Source organism: Theobroma cacao, chromosome 9, assembly GCF_053813885.1.
Source record: "Theobroma cacao isolate CCN51 chromosome 9, ASM5381388v1, whole genome shotgun sequence".
Lineage (NCBI taxonomy): Eukaryota > Viridiplantae > Streptophyta > Magnoliopsida > Malvales > Malvaceae > Theobroma > Theobroma cacao.
This window is the reverse complement of record NC_142647.1, coordinates 5,603,880-5,620,509: the sequence shown is the minus strand read 5'-3', so window position 1 is coordinate 5,620,509 and position 16,630 is coordinate 5,603,880. Positions and strand designations below refer to the sequence as shown.

The window sequence follows — 16,630 nt, the reverse complement described above, 5'->3', positions numbered from 1 at the left end:
TGTCATAAAATCAGACAGGTACAAAATTGAAGAGAGTACATCATGAAAAACAAATCTAGATTCAGAGCCAGGAAATTTTTGCTTTTATTTTTTTTTTTTTTACTTTTAAAGATTTTACCAACTGGCATGAAATCTTGGGTGTCTGACTTATTACAAGTTCAAGATGTTGACAAATTCTGAGACATTGGGTGAAGTTCAAGAAAGACCAATTATAAAAAAAAAAAAAAAAAAGGGAAAAAGAAATGTTTTAGACCTTGGAGAATTGACAAGTTGGGAAGTCCATTGTCACACCCTTGTGCTCCGACCCTACTCCAACAGTCCACAAAACATCTGTACTTTGGAAAAATTGGCCATTGAAAGTGATTTCATGGCTCTGCTCCATCAACTCCCAACACTATCATTAATCACATACTTAACAATAATGCAAAAGGGTTAGCAGATAAAGCAAAAACAACGCAAAGGGTAAACCACTAATCTGATGAATGATGATGTTTTGGGGACTAACTATGGCTAGGTTTTTTAAGGGAAGAGCATCACACCTAACACACCGTGCAATACAAGGGCCAAGACAAATTTGCATTTGGGGAAATATTGTTTCCAATTCAACTAGTAATTAACAAGTACTACTTTAAGGGATACCGGTCATTTGGAACGATGCCGTCTTGTCCCTCAACGACCCAAGTGGCATGGATGAGTGGACTTTTCTTTTAAACCGTGCAAACTTTAATTATTAAGATATTTAGTAACTTACTATTTATAGTGCAATTATTAAACTAATAAATTTGAGGCAAACGCTAAGCTATTTTGTACTTTCATTATTATTCAAAGCGTAAGATCAGACATTATCATTTACAGCAATGTCGACAAGATTTCTTCGTATCATTATCAACAGAAAGGTTTTTTTTTTCCTTTTTTTTTCTAGAAAAAGGGGGGATGGAGATTGCCCTATTTGCTTTAATTACTATTCCACGCCCCACTAATTGCACATTATCTTCAAATTTCTTTATCATATAATTCTGTTATATTTCTTGCAATAATATTAAAAATAAAAAAAATTTTATTTGTAATTAATGTTTCACTTTATGTTCATTTCATAATTTTTACGTTAAGTATTAAATTTTAAGAGAGTGACATTTTATATCGTGATGGACCAAGCGTTGAATCTTATACATTAAGAAGTGCAATTAGTTTGGATCATTTAGGTGGATAACAGTTTGCCAATCTTTAGTTTAGTTTACCCATTAAGATTATTTAATAAACAAATTATGTTTAATGTTTAAAAGCTATTAATGTCTCACTTGATTACAAACAAAACAATGTTCTAAGCTATTGCTAAAAAGAGCTTTCACATATTAAGCTATTATTCATGTCCTACTTAACTACGAGCAATGATCCGACCATGAGAACCTTAAAAACAAACTTGGAAGAAACTTTTTATTGCTTGAAATTTGTTCCATAACCGAGACAGACAACCAAATAAAAAACAGAACATAACAAATACAAAATATTTTCCAACAGGGTCACTTACCTTTCAATTCCCCACCAGCACCTTCGAACTGCCGTTTTTGCCTTTTCTTTCTGCCCCTCTCTCTCACTTTGACAGCGTTTTATTTTCTTTTTTCCTGCAACCCAAACACCAAATCAGCCAAAATACTACCGATCTAAGTAGATTTTATATTTATTTTTTTGTTTTTTCACTTTAAAATGCGAGCAGTTTTGGCCGTTTAAAGAGGTAACGCACACAGCAACAGCTCTCGTCTCGTCCTTTCCTTTTCTGTGATTCCGTGCGGTTTCTCTCTCTCTCTCGCTTTTTTTTCTTTCTCTCGTCTCCAAACACTGTCTGAAAGAGGGGTGCACTTTAGATAAGCTCCTTGACACGTCAAAATAATGACGGTGCACGTTAGTACACCCGGCGCATTTTCATTAGCTTACATATTTTTAAAAGGGACATAATCGGAAAGTTTGCTGGGGGAGGAGATTTTCTGTGACTATTGTCGGAAGTGGTTCCCCACAAAAAGGCCGTTTATGTATAAGTTTTAAAAGTTTATACCTTTACAAAAACTCCCAAAAAGAAACTATTTTTCTTTGGATAGAAGTACAATAAACAGTTCCATTTTTAACTGGATTTTTACTTCATCTTCTTACAGTGTTGAGACTAAAGATATAGAGTTCTGTTTTGTGTGTGTGTGTGTGTGTGTGTTATTGTTATTATATAGAAACAAAACCCAAAGGCCAAAAGTTTAACGGAAGCTTCTTTTTCTTTGCTTCATGATCAAACCTCCAATCTTTCTCTCAGTTTCAATCTAAAAGAAACGAAAGCTCTTTTTTTTTTTTTCATTTGTTTTTGTTTTGTGGTTGAGCTCTGCTTTTACTTCTTGATGTTCTCTTTTTGATGTCTAAGCCAATAGAGCACGATTACATAGGCTTGTCAGAGCAGCAGCTTCCTTCAATGGAGAAAAGCTCTGATGCTGGTAATAAAAAGAATGGTTTACACTTAAAAGCTACTGAGTTGAGACTCGGGTTACCTGGCTCCGAGTCACCAGAGAGGGAGGATCATGACCATAAACTGCTTTCACTGAAGAGTTTTGTGTCAGGGGCGAAAAGGGGTTTTTCTGATACACTCAACGGTGGCGGGAAATGGGTTTTTGGTGGTGGGAGTGGAGGTGGATCTGAAGGCTTGTTTTCTCCTAGAAGTGGCGGTAGTAATGGAGGAAACGGTCTTTCCGGGTCGGATTCGGGTGTGGGCGGTCCTGTTTTGAAGGATGAAGCCGCTCAGAAGCCCGTGGTGGGTCAGGAGAAGAAGCCTCAGGTTGCCGGTGGTAGTGGCCATGGGAATGGGAATATTGCTCCTGTTTCAAAGTAAACTCATTGCTTTACTTCCTTTTATTTTTAATTTTGAGAGGAGAAAATAATCTCTTCTGTGGTAATTGGTACAATGAGAAAATAACTTCTGTTGACTTTTTTTCTTTTCTCCCCTTAAGTTATTTCTTTTTATTTTTTTAGTGGCAGGTTTATAGATTTTGATGGGCTTTTCTTTATACCTCTTTTTGTTCGTTAGAGCAGGTATTAGGAAAGATGAAAAATGTGATTAGTGGTATGATTCTCCTTATTTTGGTTTCTATAAAGGGAAATATTAAAATTATTTTAAAAGAAAAATAAAATGCTAGTAACAACATTGACTGGGGTGAGCAGTGGAGTAAGGCTAAAAAGAACGTGTGAATTATGTGTGAAGAATTTGTTCTTTCAGGATCTACATGCTTTAGCTAGTTTTCAAACTTTCGATCTGTCATACAATTAAATGGTATTTTAACTATTAACAATTGTTCTAAGGTTGATCTGATATTGGGGATTTTTCATTTTTCTTCTCTATGAACAATTGAGTTGCTTCATTAATTCTGTTGCATTGATCACTTATTATTTGCTTGCGAATTGAACTTCTTTGTTTTACCTGCCGCATATATTTTTATTGTACGAACTTGTCTGCTATGTAGTTATTAAAACAAGAAGATATAAGTTACGGCCTTGCTATTTTGGTATCATAATTGCAAATTATTCTCAATGTAAGAAATTTGATCCCTCATTTTTCTGTTCAAATTTAGCAGGGCACAAGTGGTTGGATGGCCACCAATTCGCTCTTTCCGGAAGAATACAATGGCTTCTCATCCTCCGAAGAATGACGATGATGCAGAAGCCAAGTTGGGATCAGGATGTCTGTATGTCAAAGTTAGTATGGATGGTGCTCCATATCTGAGGAAAGTTGACCTCAAATTCTACGGCAGCTATAAAGAACTCTCCTCAGCACTTGAAAAGATGTTCAGCTGCTTCACAATTGGTATTTTTTTTTTCTTAACCTATCCTGTGTGCTTTTTCAACGCTTTTAAATGTCAATCTCTATATTCCTTACTCAGGCTATCCACAAGTACAAACATGCGAGTGCCTCACTCAGGCACACTCAAAATCACAGACTAAAACTGTTTGGTTGCCAACTTGGCATAATCCTGTCAATTGTTTTGATGATTGGAAATGGTATGCACAAAAAAATACATAAGGGAAATTTTCTTTATGAATATAGAGCAAAAACCTTCTCTTTGTCTTCACCCATTCTCTTGCTTTTTTCTTTTCATTTGGTGAGAAGAGAGGAGAAACAAGGTGAGACGGTGGACGAAGGACAAAGGTGGAATGTTAAATGTATCTTATTAGAATTGTAGGGTATGGTTGGAAGACTCATGCTACCTAAATCAGGAAATTGTGTCTTACAGAATGGACATGTGATGATAAATAAAAAATGATATTAAAAGAGGTTCTTTGATTCTAAAAGTGAAAGTGCTCTTTTAACCACGATAGAAAGAACTGTTGGTCCTGTGATGTTAGCTTAGATTAAACTTCTCTGGCATCACCATGGCAGCAAATTTGAGTTTTTTTTTTTAGGTTTTTAATTATTTAAAATTGTTTTCAAATAACCAGTTTGTCTTAGTTGTGTGAAAACCAACATGCATGTTGAAAGGATCTGCATGTGATATAATGATGATTAAATTGGGGAGGCATTTGCAAATCTGCAGGAATGCCCCTGTCTGAAAGGGTTTAATTTATGGTTTCTTATTAACTGGTTCAGGTCAGTGTGGTTCTCATGGAGTTCCTAGCCGAGATGGGTTGAGTGAGAGTCGATTAATTGATCTTCTGCATGGCTCCGAGTATGTACTCACATATGAAGATAAAGATGGTGACTGGATGCTCGTCGGTGATGTTCCCTGGGAGTAAGTTGTTTTGCAACTCAACTAAGTAAAGTATCCCATGAAGGAAAATTGGTTGGATGATATGAAATATATCAAGTTATTCTGAATCAGATTTTTCATGCAAATTTATTAATTGAAAGCTGGAAGTAATTATAGAAACATCTTGAGTTAGTTTTAAATCTGTTCCAATTAAATGATTCTAATTTCATAATTAAAGTTTCCAGAGTGTAAGAGTTGCAAAAATAATCCACTAATTTGAGCGACCTGCTTTGTTGCAGGATGTTTACTGACTCTTGTAAGAGGTTGAGGATCATGAAGAGTTCAGAGGCCATCGGCCTAGGTATGCTATTTCCTGATTTACATTTCCATGTGGTTATCAAATTTAATCCAAAAAATTCTACTATGTTCTTGTTGAGTTTTGATTGCCTAGTCATGTAATGCAAAATGGCTATCCTGTCTAAGTTTTAACTTGTTATGTCAGCATATGAAATGTTTGTTAAAAAATGTGATGGTGTGAGATTTTTTTTATGATACTTGTTGGTTGTAAAAATCCTGTTCAACTGGTTTTTGGTTAGCCACATGACGATGATTAATTGTGGAAGAAGCAATCATTAACACATGTTTCTGCATTATGCAGCCCCAAGGGCGATGGAGAAGTGCAAGAATCGTACCTAGACGATTTGATGCTGTTGTAATTACTGAGGCAAAAGATGGAGGTTGCTAGTTGCTACTATCCGAATGTCAAAGCCTTTTACTGCTATCAAAACTGGGTCGTCTATTTCCTCCTAAGTATGTTTCTAAGCATTGAACAAGTTATGTACTGTATAAGGGCTAAACAAAAAAGACTCCCTAGTAGGCAATATATACTATTTAGACATATCCCGGTTTTTAGGTTTGTTCTCTCCCTCATGTTTCTGTCATGTATTTGATTGTCGTCTCTGCTTAAGGCTACATTGTTTCATATGTAAATGGTTTGCTGCCTGTCTAATCTCTCTCTCTCTCTCTGAACAAAATAGGGTGCCATCCATTACAGATTTGTTCTCGCATTCGGTTGCTGAGAAATTGAAAAAGGGCAGTGAAAAGTTGAGAAATTCTGCATTTCATTGGAAATACACAGCCAGATAAACTGAACTGTTAACATATAAAACTACCTGGTCTGACAGTTTCCGATAATCTATAATCAAATTTGACAGGTTGTCAATCCTAAAACTTGACCGAACTATTATCCCTGAAATCAAGATTTGGTTGGCGAGGTAGAAAGGATGGAGGCGGGTATGTAGGAGGAAGGGTTTGTTACATAGATTACGTGATGAAAGGTAATGAATTAGAAAAGGCATGTCGTCAGAGGACGTTTAAGAGTTCCTTTCTCACCTCACCTATTAACTATGAGATTGCGGCTTGGTCATGTTCAAATAATGAAATGCTTTTGTCGTTCCTGTGTTTTAAATCCTTGAGGTTCTTTTAGAAGAAATTGGTACAAACCCACCAACCATCCCTAAGAAAATAGTGAGAAGTGGAGAAGTTCCAGCTCCATTTCTTGTCAACTAGGTCTAACATCAAGGAATGGGACTCTGGAATATGCATGAACTGAATCCACTTACTTACCGGCAACTACTAAATCAATTATTGTCCGTTTATTACAGGCCCATAAAGGGCAATTATCAAGACGCAAAAATACTCTATGGGCTATGGCGTTGCGCAAGCCTCTTTCAAGACCAGAGCTAAAATGTGAGCACAAAATCAACTATTCCTTCACCTTTCAATAACTACAGGATCAAAGCCGCCTATTTGGCAATTGCCAAGAGGTGAAAACACTTTCGTGTTACATAAAACAATTTTACAGAATGTCAGGGAATATAAACATTTAGCAAAACAGAATTGTCATTTGGTTTTGAGATGAAACAAGAATAGAATACACAGAAATTGGAACACAAAGAAATTAGCTAAACGAGATTACACTAACATTACAAGTAATGCTACTGAGCAAAACCCAGAATTGCATTCAAACTAGCATCTTAGTTGTCTCCATGCCCTAACTACAATCCATTAGGTTTTGAGACCACCAGCCGATTTGATAGAATTATACAGTTGTGCTTTCAATTAAACCCCTGCTATCCAGTTCTAACTAAAGTAGGTAAATGCTCATGTAACAACTGATCAAAAAAAAAAAAATAACACATGTAACAGGAACCATGCTTAGACAACATATCGGTAGGTGACATAACGACCAGCAGTCTCACTGGGCCGAATTATCTTCACAACTTGTCCACGCTTCAGCCCATAGTATCTTGCAATTGGATCGCTCACCTGAATACGGGGCAGCTGCATTCAATCCATTCCAAAAACACAATGATCAGAGACTGGTAAGACTTGTAAGAGAGAAAATAAATGCATTCAAAAAAATGACACCAGATCAATGGCTGCCTTTTTCAAATAGAGATTGATTGTCATTTCCCTCTCTACATTAAACAAAAGACACCAGAAACACACATCCATCATAAAACACAAGCCAGCCTTCAAAAGGCATTTACTATGAACCAATATCTAAAGAATTGCATTGTCCTTATACACACTTCTTTTAGCTACTGAGCATACATGCAAACAAATTAAGCATTCCTACTAGGGCAGCTCATGTTCCAATTTGAAGTTGCAGTGATTCTACAAAACAAGATTCATGTATCTGTGATTCTATACCCAGTTAACCAATTAGCTCAGAGAATATATTACATGAAGTATAACCCTGTAAAACAACTAATATCATACACCAATAAAGATTTGTGCAAATCACTTTAAAATACTTGAATCTACCAATACATAGTAATTAAGATCAGATAAAACTGACCTGTGTTTCCTTTACAGTATATCTTTGCAGCAGAGTCTTTTTCTCCTCATTAGTAAGCACCTGATGCTCAGGAACAAGAGAATGTTCTTTTACATTAACCAGGAGCTCTGATTCCTGCACCAATGAAGAAAAAAAAGCAAGCCTTCCCTATAAGATTTAATTACAGATGATTGAAATAAATTCCTCAGGTAAAAACGTAGAATAAGTTAATCAAAATAAGTTCAAAAAACATCCTTAAAACATCAATGCTTCACTATATATTGCTATAATGGGATGGAAAAATATACTGATGTTAGAGCAAAATTTCTAAAAAAATTTGTGTTCACCAGATAAACATAGTCATTCAGTCTAACCATCACACCAACCTGTAGTATAGTGTTTGGCTATCATCTCGATGAGCTCAAGAAAGTACAGTTAATTAGATAAATCATTGCCTTAAAGCTTTTCATTATAGAAGAACATACGCCAAGCATCCCATCAAGATTTATTAATGCAGTCCTTGATTAAGAAAATGATCAACAAGCATGATGATGACTTAAATGGAATCAGAATATCATATAAGCAAATAAATTTGACCTGGAAAACTTCCAAGTGAAATTTTGAAGAAATTTCATTAATACATGTCCGGGCAAAGGGAGTTAAATTCTGTTGCACAACCAGTACAGCCCTGAATACATTCTCTGATTTCATGCGGTTAGTATACGTCTTCATTGTCTTGACACCAACCTTGGCTTCATCAGGGAAAAAAACATAGATCTAGTCCACCAAAAAAACAATAACCCGTAAATCAATGCAGCAACATACAAAAATAACTGCAGATCAAAATAACATAAGCAACAACAAGTAATTAGACATATGACAGGGCCATATTATTATACATTCAAAAGCAATTGAAAAATGACTTGAACTAATTGCTAAAATGAGTTGAAAGTTGAGATATATTTAGGGGATACCTGATCAGAGTTGTCGTTTCGCTTAGTTTTATTGATAACCAGATCTTCCCTTTTCATGTTTTCGCCATATTTGGAAATAAATTGAGCTTTGGTCATGGTAATCTCAAAGTCTCCCACGAAATAACCCCTATCTTTCAACATCTGCATTACCGTCTTTCGGATTCGAAACAACCTCTTGATTTCATCATCCGATAGAACCATTTTTGTTGTCCTTTTTCCTGATTAAATTTTCAAACATTGAATAATATTTAATATTTAGTAATAAAAGAGTGAAATAACTCAATAACAATATTGTTTACATTAATCAATGGTTTAATCAAAATATACTTAGCAGAAAACAAAACCCTAAAACTTGAAAAGGCATGTGAAAAAGAAAATAGAAGATGATGGCTTCGAAATAACCCTAGAAAAGAGAATTACCCGCTAGAGAGGGCGAGTGATACCAAGAACGACGAACAGCAGAAACTCTAGGAAGAAAATTCTCTTTGAGTCTTCTCCGAATGCTAATGTAAAGAGGAAGCCAGTTTCGCCTCGCGAGTTTCGCTATCTCTTTTTCGTTTGATTAAAAAAGGCGGTTAAGAGATGAGGGGTTCCCTCACGGACCAAGTTACTAACTCGGTCGTATTGCTTAACTCAGCGGTTTTGTCTTTCCTTTACACGCTGTGATTTTATTTATTTAATTATTTTAATTTATTGGAAGGTTCTGCATTTTTGGATATTGTAGTTTAATTAAGTAATAGTATTCTATAATAACTTTAATTAGATATTTTATATAATTATTTTAACAAATATAATCTTATATGTCTTAAATTTTTTATTTTTCTCCAATTATTTCGGACTATTGTTTTCAAGGTATAGAAAAAATTAGTTGTACTGTAATGTTTTTATTTAATGAACAGAATATAACATTTGAAATGTGATTTAGAGAAAAAAAAAAGGAGAAATGTAATTAAGATAATAAAAAGTGGACATAATACCTAAAGAGCGTTAATGAAATATTTAAAAAATTTAAATGAGTTTTAATATTTTATTATATTCAATCAAGTCTTTATTTTTTAATTATGTTTAATCAAACTCTTTTATTTTTATTTTAAATTAAATAAATCCTTATAATAAACTTTTTAAAATTTTTATTAGTCAAAGCATCACTTATTATTTTTTATATCATATAATACTAATATGGTATCCTAACATGTTATAATGCAGGGTAACATCACATATTTATATAGCATGATAACATGATTACATGACATTTTACTTTTTTTGTTAGTGTCGTATGAACATAAAAATAATAAATAATATTTTGATAAATAATAGTTAATCAACCATTAACTATACAAAATTTATTTGACCAAAAATAAAAAAACTAAATTTGATTGGATGTAATAAAAAAATAAGTATTTGGTTGAATTTTCTTAAATATTTTGAAAACCTTTTAAAATATTAATGACATGTTTGGTACAAGGAATAGCTAAGTCATTCGTCTCTTATTTTATTCATTTTTTTATTTTTTAATTTAGTTAATTTTTAAACTTGAAAAAAAATGACAACTCTTCAAACTCTTGGTTTAGCCATTTCCCACCTCCTCATGATATTGGCTATTCCATGACTATGGAATAGAGTCCAAAATTTATTGGACAAAAATATTCCTATTTATTAAAAATAATTACAATCCTACAAAGAAAAAATAAAAATAAAAAAAGTAAATTAAAAATTTATATTAGTAATTTAATACTAAATTATTAATGTTTAAATTTTAATGAAATAGAATTAAAAGATTAAAAAATAAAAATACAACTAAAAAATAAAAAGAATTTGAAATAAAAATTATATTAATAATTTAATGATAAATTAATTAATATTTAAAATTTTAATAAAAATATAAATTAAAAGGTTAAATATGAAAAATTATTATTAAGTTATAGTAATGAGTAATTTTTTCTAATTTAATTAATTATAATAAAGAGTATTTTATTTTGATGAAAATAAACTTTACTATAATAAAGGCGATTTTGTCATTTTATCATTTATTCTTTAACTATTTCAAAATTATTCTTACAAACTAAATATTAGAATGAGTTATAATAATAATTTTTATTTTATTCTATTTCATAAACCAAACTACATAATAACAATTCTACTATATTAATTCATTATTCTATTCTTACATAATAACTGTTTTATTCTATATTATACTGCAAACCAAACGTGTCTTAAAATTTAAAACTAAACAGAACCTTGTACCTTGTCAAAGTGATAGATTTAGTTCTTATACAATAATTTGTAAAAATTGAATCTCTTTACTTTTCAAAATTAATAATATCAATTCAATCGTTAATGATGTTAATTTTTTGGGTAAAAAACCCTCACTTTCTTAAGTTTTAATTGAAATTACACGAATGTCCATTAGTTATCAAAACAGACACTCCACCCTAAAATATATTTTTCGCTGGACATATAGATCCAGCCATTTCTCAACTATTAGTGTTTTTGTCAGTTTGATAATGTGGTGAGGATAGCAAAATAATATTCTCTTAATTAATTTTTAAAATTACTATTATATAATTTTATTTATTTTTATTAATTAAAAAAACAAAGCTCATCATCTGAGGAGCCTCGATCTGATGCCCCTTTCCTTTAGGAGCACCGCCCAGTTCTCCCCTTTCTTGGAGAGCTGAGGAGCACCGATCGATGCTTCTTATTTTTTTAAAAAAATATAATAATAATTGTTTAAATTAATAAATAAAAAAATAACATTTTAGTTATTTCATAATCTTTGTTAACAGTGTTTATACTCTTGGGGTAAAGTGTTCATTTTAAAAAATAATTGACTCGCTTGAAATTTTAATTAAAACTTAAGAAGGTGGGAGTATTTTACTTTAATTTTTTTATTTTCTATGCTAACATGACATTTAATTGTGTTAATATAATATTTTTTATTGATGTGACATTAACTCTGATGTCATGACAATAATTATATGACATTGTATGAATGTAATAATAATGTTGACATTATCTGACTAAACATTAACGTGAATTTTATAAGTGCTGACGTTGGATTCAATGGAGGAGAAAATGGATAAAGGTGAGCAATCAGGTGGTTCGGTTCATCATATATGAGAACCAAATAGATCAAACATTTTTAAAAAATCGATCAGAATTGACAAAATATAAAAAAGAACCAAAACGATCAAATATCGAATTAGTTTGGTTGGTTTGATTATAGACCAATGAATCAAAATTTTATCACTTTTTTTTTTTGTAAATTACAATATTAAAACTTATAAATTTCATTTATAATTATAAAATATACAAATAACCTAAACATAAAAGAAAAACAAAACATTTGTTCATTCACTTGTACGATTGTGTCTTTTACCATAAACCATCAAATTAATATTTAAAATTATTTATAAAAAATTTAAAATTTAATATAATAAAGAGTCAAGCTAATATATTTAATATTCACAAAATAAAACTATTTAGGTTTAGGTTTTTAAGAAAGAAAGAGTAGAGATTAAAAAAAGAGTAAAGGTGAGAAAGAAAGAAAGAGTTAAGAAGAACGGATGGTTAAAAATGAGGATGTGATGCGGGGTGCGGGGTACAAGCTGAAATGGCAGCTGTAATAACTTAGCAATTAAAAATTGAAAATATTAAATATTTTATATTTTATATAAATTTAAAAATAATATATAATATTATATATATTAATATATATAAAATATTAATTTGATCCTTTGATTGGTTCAATTTAAAAATTTAAAAATGGAGAATCGATCAAATAAATTAAATTGACCAAACGTTTTAGACTAATTTGACCAAACTGTTTTACCAAAATCACATTTAATTCGGATGAATATTAATTTGATATAATTTTACTCACTCGTGTAAATGGGGGGTTAGTAGGACTCTTGTCTCTTAAAAATTTAAAAATTTTATAATATATATTTTTATTTTTTAAAAATTTATTTTTATAATAATTTTTTTATTTGGTGAGACATTTCATACCAATTAATCAACAACTAATTTTACTAGACTTAAAAGACTAAAGTAACACAGTAAAATTATTCTCCATGCTGCATTGCCCCAAGATCCCGTGATTTGACCACCTCTTGTTTACCTCTTTAAATGCGAAATTCTAACTTTGTCATTGATTGGATTGTTCAATGTGAAGTTGCCATGTGAAATATATTATTGTTAAATGGAAAGAAGGTCACAATTTGGGTTCCTAAACATAAAATTTTTATTTAGATTTTTGATTTATCACGATGAGTTACTATTTTAATTGATTTTTCACTTGACAGTAATAAATTTCATATGTCGACTTCAAATTAAACAATTTCACATCAATACTTATAAAATCTATTTCTATATTTAATCATGCCATGTTAACACTATTCTTACGTCATTATTGAGAATAGGATGCAAATTTCCCAATACCAAACGACTAAGACTTATTGCATAAATGTAAATGTAGGAAATGAAGCAATAATAAGATTCTACTTCAAAAGATGAAAGGGACTCAATTTAAAGAAAAAGAAAGTAACCTTACACGTTGGCATAATTTGTAGTATTTTATTTATTAATTACACAAAGAAAAAAATTGTCAACCAAAAAGTTAGAAAAAGATAAAAGAGAAAAAGGCTCAAAACTTGTAAAAAGACAAAAGCTAAATTCCCCATGCATGATGTAAAAAAAAGAAAAAGAAAAAGAAAAAAGCAGAAGCCAAAAAGAAAATACAATTTGCAAGCTTTTTGTATTAATTAAAATTAGAAGGAACCTTTGAAAACCCATTGTTGTAATTTCAAAACGTGGAATTCTAGTATACGTATATTCCCCACATATTCACAAAACATCTGAAAAAAAATACCTAGGGCTAATTAAAAGAAAGAAGAAGCAGCTGCTGAATCTTCTATTCTGTGCTTTTGTTAAAAGGATTCCCAAAGAAAAACCATGAAGCTGAAACAACTGGAAAGCCTCTTAGGCGGTCTTCAACAGTTCTCAAACCCAAAGGTCTTCCCTTTTCTGTCTGTTTCTCTCCCTTAACCCCAAATAAGGAAAAACATAATTTGTTAAAATGACAGTAGTTGTTGAATCAGTTCGTGGTGGGATATCTGTTTTCTAGTGCAGGTGGAGCTGGAACAGTACCCTACTGGACCTCACATCGCCGCTGGGTTGCTCTACACGGTACCGAACTTTTGATGCTTCATTTTTCTTAACCTTCTTTCATTTCCCATGTAAATGACTACTTGGGTATTAAGCTTTTCCTTATTCGTTTTTTAATTTTTTAGGCTGAGAATTCATTTGATGATATTAGCAACAAGGTTGTGGCTGATTTTGGTTGTGGATGTGGCACTCTAGGTGCTGCTGCTGCTCTATTGGGTGCTGAGTGAGTTTACCTTTTGCCCCTCTCTTCTCCATTCTCATTCTCATTCTCATTCATTCTTCCCTTGTACTTGTAGATTCCTTAACTTGAGCTGAATTTGAATATCTAAAAGAATTTATGTTTTTAAATGAGAGAGAGAAAAAAGCTCTGTATTTGCTTCCATATCTTTTGTTTTTATGTGGGCGTTCTGTTGCTTGGAATAGGCAGGTTATCGGAATTGATATTGATTCTCAATCTCTTGAGATAGCAACAATGAACGCCGAGGATCTTGAGGTGCTCTCTCTTTATTGATTTCGATCTATAGTAAGGCCTAGAGCTTTTGTTGGCCTCATTGACATAGTTCTGACGTCTTTTTCTCTCTATCAGTCTATCTATTCAATGCAGTTTTAATCTATGCTAGTTGATTTGATTATTTTCTTAGTAATTTATACATTTCATGATGCGTTGCTTTCTTAATTGAACTTGCAGTTGGACATAGACTTTATTCAGTGTGACATCAGTAACCTAGGATGGAGAGGTAACAATTCCTTCTCCTTTCCTCTCTATTTCCCTGTCAGCGTATGCACACACTTGAAGCATAATTGTCCTAATTGGTTTTTACCCCTGGAAATTACCAGTCATTCTGATATGAACATGTTATTCTCTTATGAGATGTAATCAACAGTTAGCTTGCAGGAAACGGTGATTCTCTAGCACATTGAAATATTTGGGTAATAAAATACAGGAAGTATATGGCTAATCATTTTCATGCTTAGAATTTGTAGGTACATGGATGACTGGCTCCACAGTAATTGAACTTCTTTCTTCTTTGATTTATTATATTTGTAGGAGATGTACTAAACATAATCTATTCATTACTTTGTGGCCACTATGTTATGAGTATTGAATCAATCAAGAGAAAAAAATAGTAAAAATTAAGTTTAAAACAATATGTATGTTAAAGGAATGATCTACTGCCTGTTTCCCAATTTTAAATTCTTGTGATTTTTATCTTCATCTTACGGTCTCCATCTGTTTTTCAGGTCAAATTGTTGATACCGTTGTGATGAATCCTCCATTTGGAACTCGAAAGAAGGGTGCTGACATGGATTTTCTATTTGTAGCATTGAAGGTAAAACCACTGACAAAGTCAAGATGTTTCAAATCCTTTTTTTTTTCAGCTTGTTTGATCTAATAAGCATATTTGTCCATATCTTGTATGTGCCAGGTTGCTTCTCAAGCTGTTTATTCATTGCATAAGACCTCAACAAGAGATGTAAGTAATTCGCTTTGCATTTTCTAGTAGTTGAATGGAAATCTATTGAAATTACTTGCTCTGCCCTTAATTTATTTTGTGTACATGATGGATTTAAAACTAAAATAGCAAATTAACTAGTCATTGATTAACATTTGGTCTCCTGTGTTTCATGTTTTAGTTCGCATAGGTATTTTGGTAGTCAATAGTTCCCTCTAATTTAAAGAGTGCAAAGTAATCGTCTTATTGTTGTGAAAGCGATTATTTGCTCTTAATTATCTTCACTGTAAAATCAGTTATGTTTATACTATCAAAACAGTCCTGCATTTTTATTTGCCCAAATTTGCTTGCTAATTAGCAACATTATTTCATCTTTTGTTGCCAATGTAATTTCTCATCGATTTGTCCCATATAGTCTGTTTCTTCCATGCACAACGTTAGCTGCTTGTGCTGTTTGCATAAGGATTTTACTGTGACTAAAAATTGAGATAATTTTCTTTCCTCACTGTAGCATGTGAAAAGAGTGGCCTTGAGGGACTTAAATGCTAGCAGCGCTGAGGTCTTGTGTGAGGTGGGTAAAACAAGCTTCACAATCTGATGATATTTCTTTTATGACCATAAACGAACGTTGCCATTATGCATAAGCCTTCACAGATGAGATTATGCTGATGGTTTGCTGAGTAAGCTGTCAGCATGATCTGGGCTTAGGCATATATTCTACTGCTTGTTGCTTGCATTGCACTCTTTGAAATTGCTTTTACTCTAATTTTTATTAAAATATTTGCTTCCTATTTTCTCTCTTCCCCACCCCATTTTATGACCAGCTCCGTTTTGATGTTCCCCAACTATACAAGTTTCACAAGAAAAAAGAGGTGGATATTGCTGTGGACCTCTGGCGATTTGTACCCAAAAGGAGTAGGGGAAAAGACATTTAACTGCCTAAATGCTCATCGAGACCATGCTTGAAGTATATCTCACATTAAACGAACAAAAAGGATGATCCTTTTAACTCCCCTTGATTTTGGTACTGGAGGTGGCAGGTGTGGCTCTGTAGGAGAAACAGATTCAGGAATGTGACTTCATGTAATAGTTGATGAGAAATCAAGAAAGTCCTCCGGCTCCTTATGTGTTTGCTTCGCTATCTTAATTTGAGACACTTTGTAAAATCTCTATATATCAATTTTGCAGTCTCATCTGGATTAGGGAAACTAGCTCAGAGCTGGGGCTTTCAATCAAAATCTCACTTATCCTAAACGTTGGACATATCCCTGTGAATGACCTGGGGAAAATTTAGTATATGTAACAGCTAAATATTAGTGTCCGACGGGCAAGAATATTCTTAATTGGGGCAGAAATTATCACAGTTAGAAAGGCAGCACATTCGGAGATAGCAGCGGGCAACCTGAGCCTGGCCCTCAATAGCCTGCAGGGAAAAGGTCTTTGAACCTGGACCTGTCACTCTTCTCTTGCAAGTACGAAGCC

At 32.6% G+C, this 16,630-nt stretch overlaps 3 protein-coding genes across 4 annotated transcripts; 2 read left to right on the top strand and 1 right to left on the bottom strand.

The window, feature by feature from the left end:
* Positions 1-2,093: 2,093 nt before the first annotated feature.
* On the top strand, positions 2,094-5,721 carry PAP2 (phytochrome-associated protein 2). 2 transcript variants are annotated; one of them, XM_007013045.3, is made up of 5 exons: positions 2,094-2,859; positions 3,600-3,832; positions 4,613-4,754; positions 5,012-5,073; positions 5,371-5,721. In XM_007013045.3, exons 1-5 carry the CDS (start codon positions 2,393-2,395, stop codon positions 5,406-5,408), a joined length of 942 nt encoding a protein of 313 aa, XP_007013107.3. In that variant the 5' UTR covers positions 2,094-2,392; the 3' UTR covers positions 5,409-5,721. The 2 variants fall into 2 exon arrangements, with proteins under 2 accessions (XP_007013107.3, XP_007013106.3); XM_007013044.3 differs by having other exon boundaries at positions 2,108-2,859; positions 3,603-3,832.
* Positions 5,722-6,672: 951 nt separating this feature from the next.
* On the bottom strand, positions 6,673-9,108 carry LOC18588559 (DNA-directed RNA polymerases II and IV subunit 5A). Its single transcript, XM_007013042.3, has 5 exons — positions 8,949-9,108; positions 8,529-8,746; positions 8,152-8,331; positions 7,576-7,689; positions 6,673-7,055 (listed from the first exon to the last, which is right to left on the bottom strand). The coding sequence occupies exons 2-5, from the start codon at positions 8,727-8,729 to the stop codon at positions 6,930-6,932; spliced, it is 621 nt and encodes a 206-aa protein (XP_007013104.1). The 5' UTR covers positions 8,730-8,746; positions 8,949-9,108; the 3' UTR covers positions 6,673-6,929.
* A 4,253-nt stretch (positions 9,109-13,361) lies between these two features.
* LOC18588558 (S-adenosyl-L-methionine-dependent methyltransferases superfamily protein) lies at positions 13,362-16,472 on the top strand. The gene is made up of 9 exons (XM_007013041.3): positions 13,362-13,541; positions 13,659-13,715; positions 13,820-13,917; positions 14,118-14,187; positions 14,383-14,431; positions 14,937-15,025; positions 15,122-15,169; positions 15,660-15,719; positions 15,973-16,472. The coding sequence occupies exons 1-9, from the start codon at positions 13,482-13,484 to the stop codon at positions 16,081-16,083; spliced, it is 642 nt and encodes a 213-aa protein (XP_007013103.3). The 5' UTR covers positions 13,362-13,481; the 3' UTR covers positions 16,084-16,472.
* Positions 16,473-16,630: the final 158 nt, after the last annotated feature.

What these genes read in the sequence shown, in the direction of transcription:
- PAP2 (XM_007013045.3), top strand. Translation starts at nt 2,393, where the DNA reads ATGTCTAAGCCAATAGAGCACGATTACATAGGCTTGTCAGAGCAGCAG. An exon ending in GTTCAGCTGCTTCACAATTG is followed by an intron (nt 3,833 to 4,612) that starts GTATTTTTTTTT and finishes TAACTGGTTCAG; the next exon opens with GTCAGTGTGGTTCTCATGGA. An exon ending in TTCAGAGGCCATCGGCCTAG is followed by an intron (nt 5,074 to 5,370) that starts GTATGCTATTTC and finishes TGCATTATGCAG; the next exon opens with CCCCAAGGGCGATGGAGAAG.
- LOC18588559 (XM_007013042.3), bottom strand. Translation starts at nt 8,729, where the DNA reads ATGGTTCTATCGGATGATGAAATCAAGAGGTTGTTTCGAATCCGAAAG. An exon ending in TTCACTTGGAAGTTTTCCAG is followed by an intron (nt 7,690 to 8,151) that starts GTCAAATTTATT and finishes TCATTGGTGCAG; the next exon opens with GAATCAGAGCTCCTGGTTAA. An exon ending in ATACTGTAAAGGAAACACAG is followed by an intron (nt 7,056 to 7,575) that starts GTCAGTTTTATC and finishes GATTGAATGCAG; the next exon opens with CTGCCCCGTATTCAGGTGAG.
- LOC18588558 (XM_007013041.3), top strand. Translation starts at nt 13,482, where the DNA reads ATGAAGCTGAAACAACTGGAAAGCCTCTTAGGCGGTCTTCAACAGTTC. An exon ending in CAGTAACCTAGGATGGAGAG is followed by an intron (nt 14,432 to 14,936) that starts GTAACAATTCCT and finishes TCTGTTTTTCAG; the next exon opens with GTCAAATTGTTGATACCGTT. An exon ending in ATAAGACCTCAACAAGAGAT is followed by an intron (nt 15,170 to 15,659) that starts GTAAGTAATTCG and finishes TCCTCACTGTAG; the next exon opens with CATGTGAAAAGAGTGGCCTT.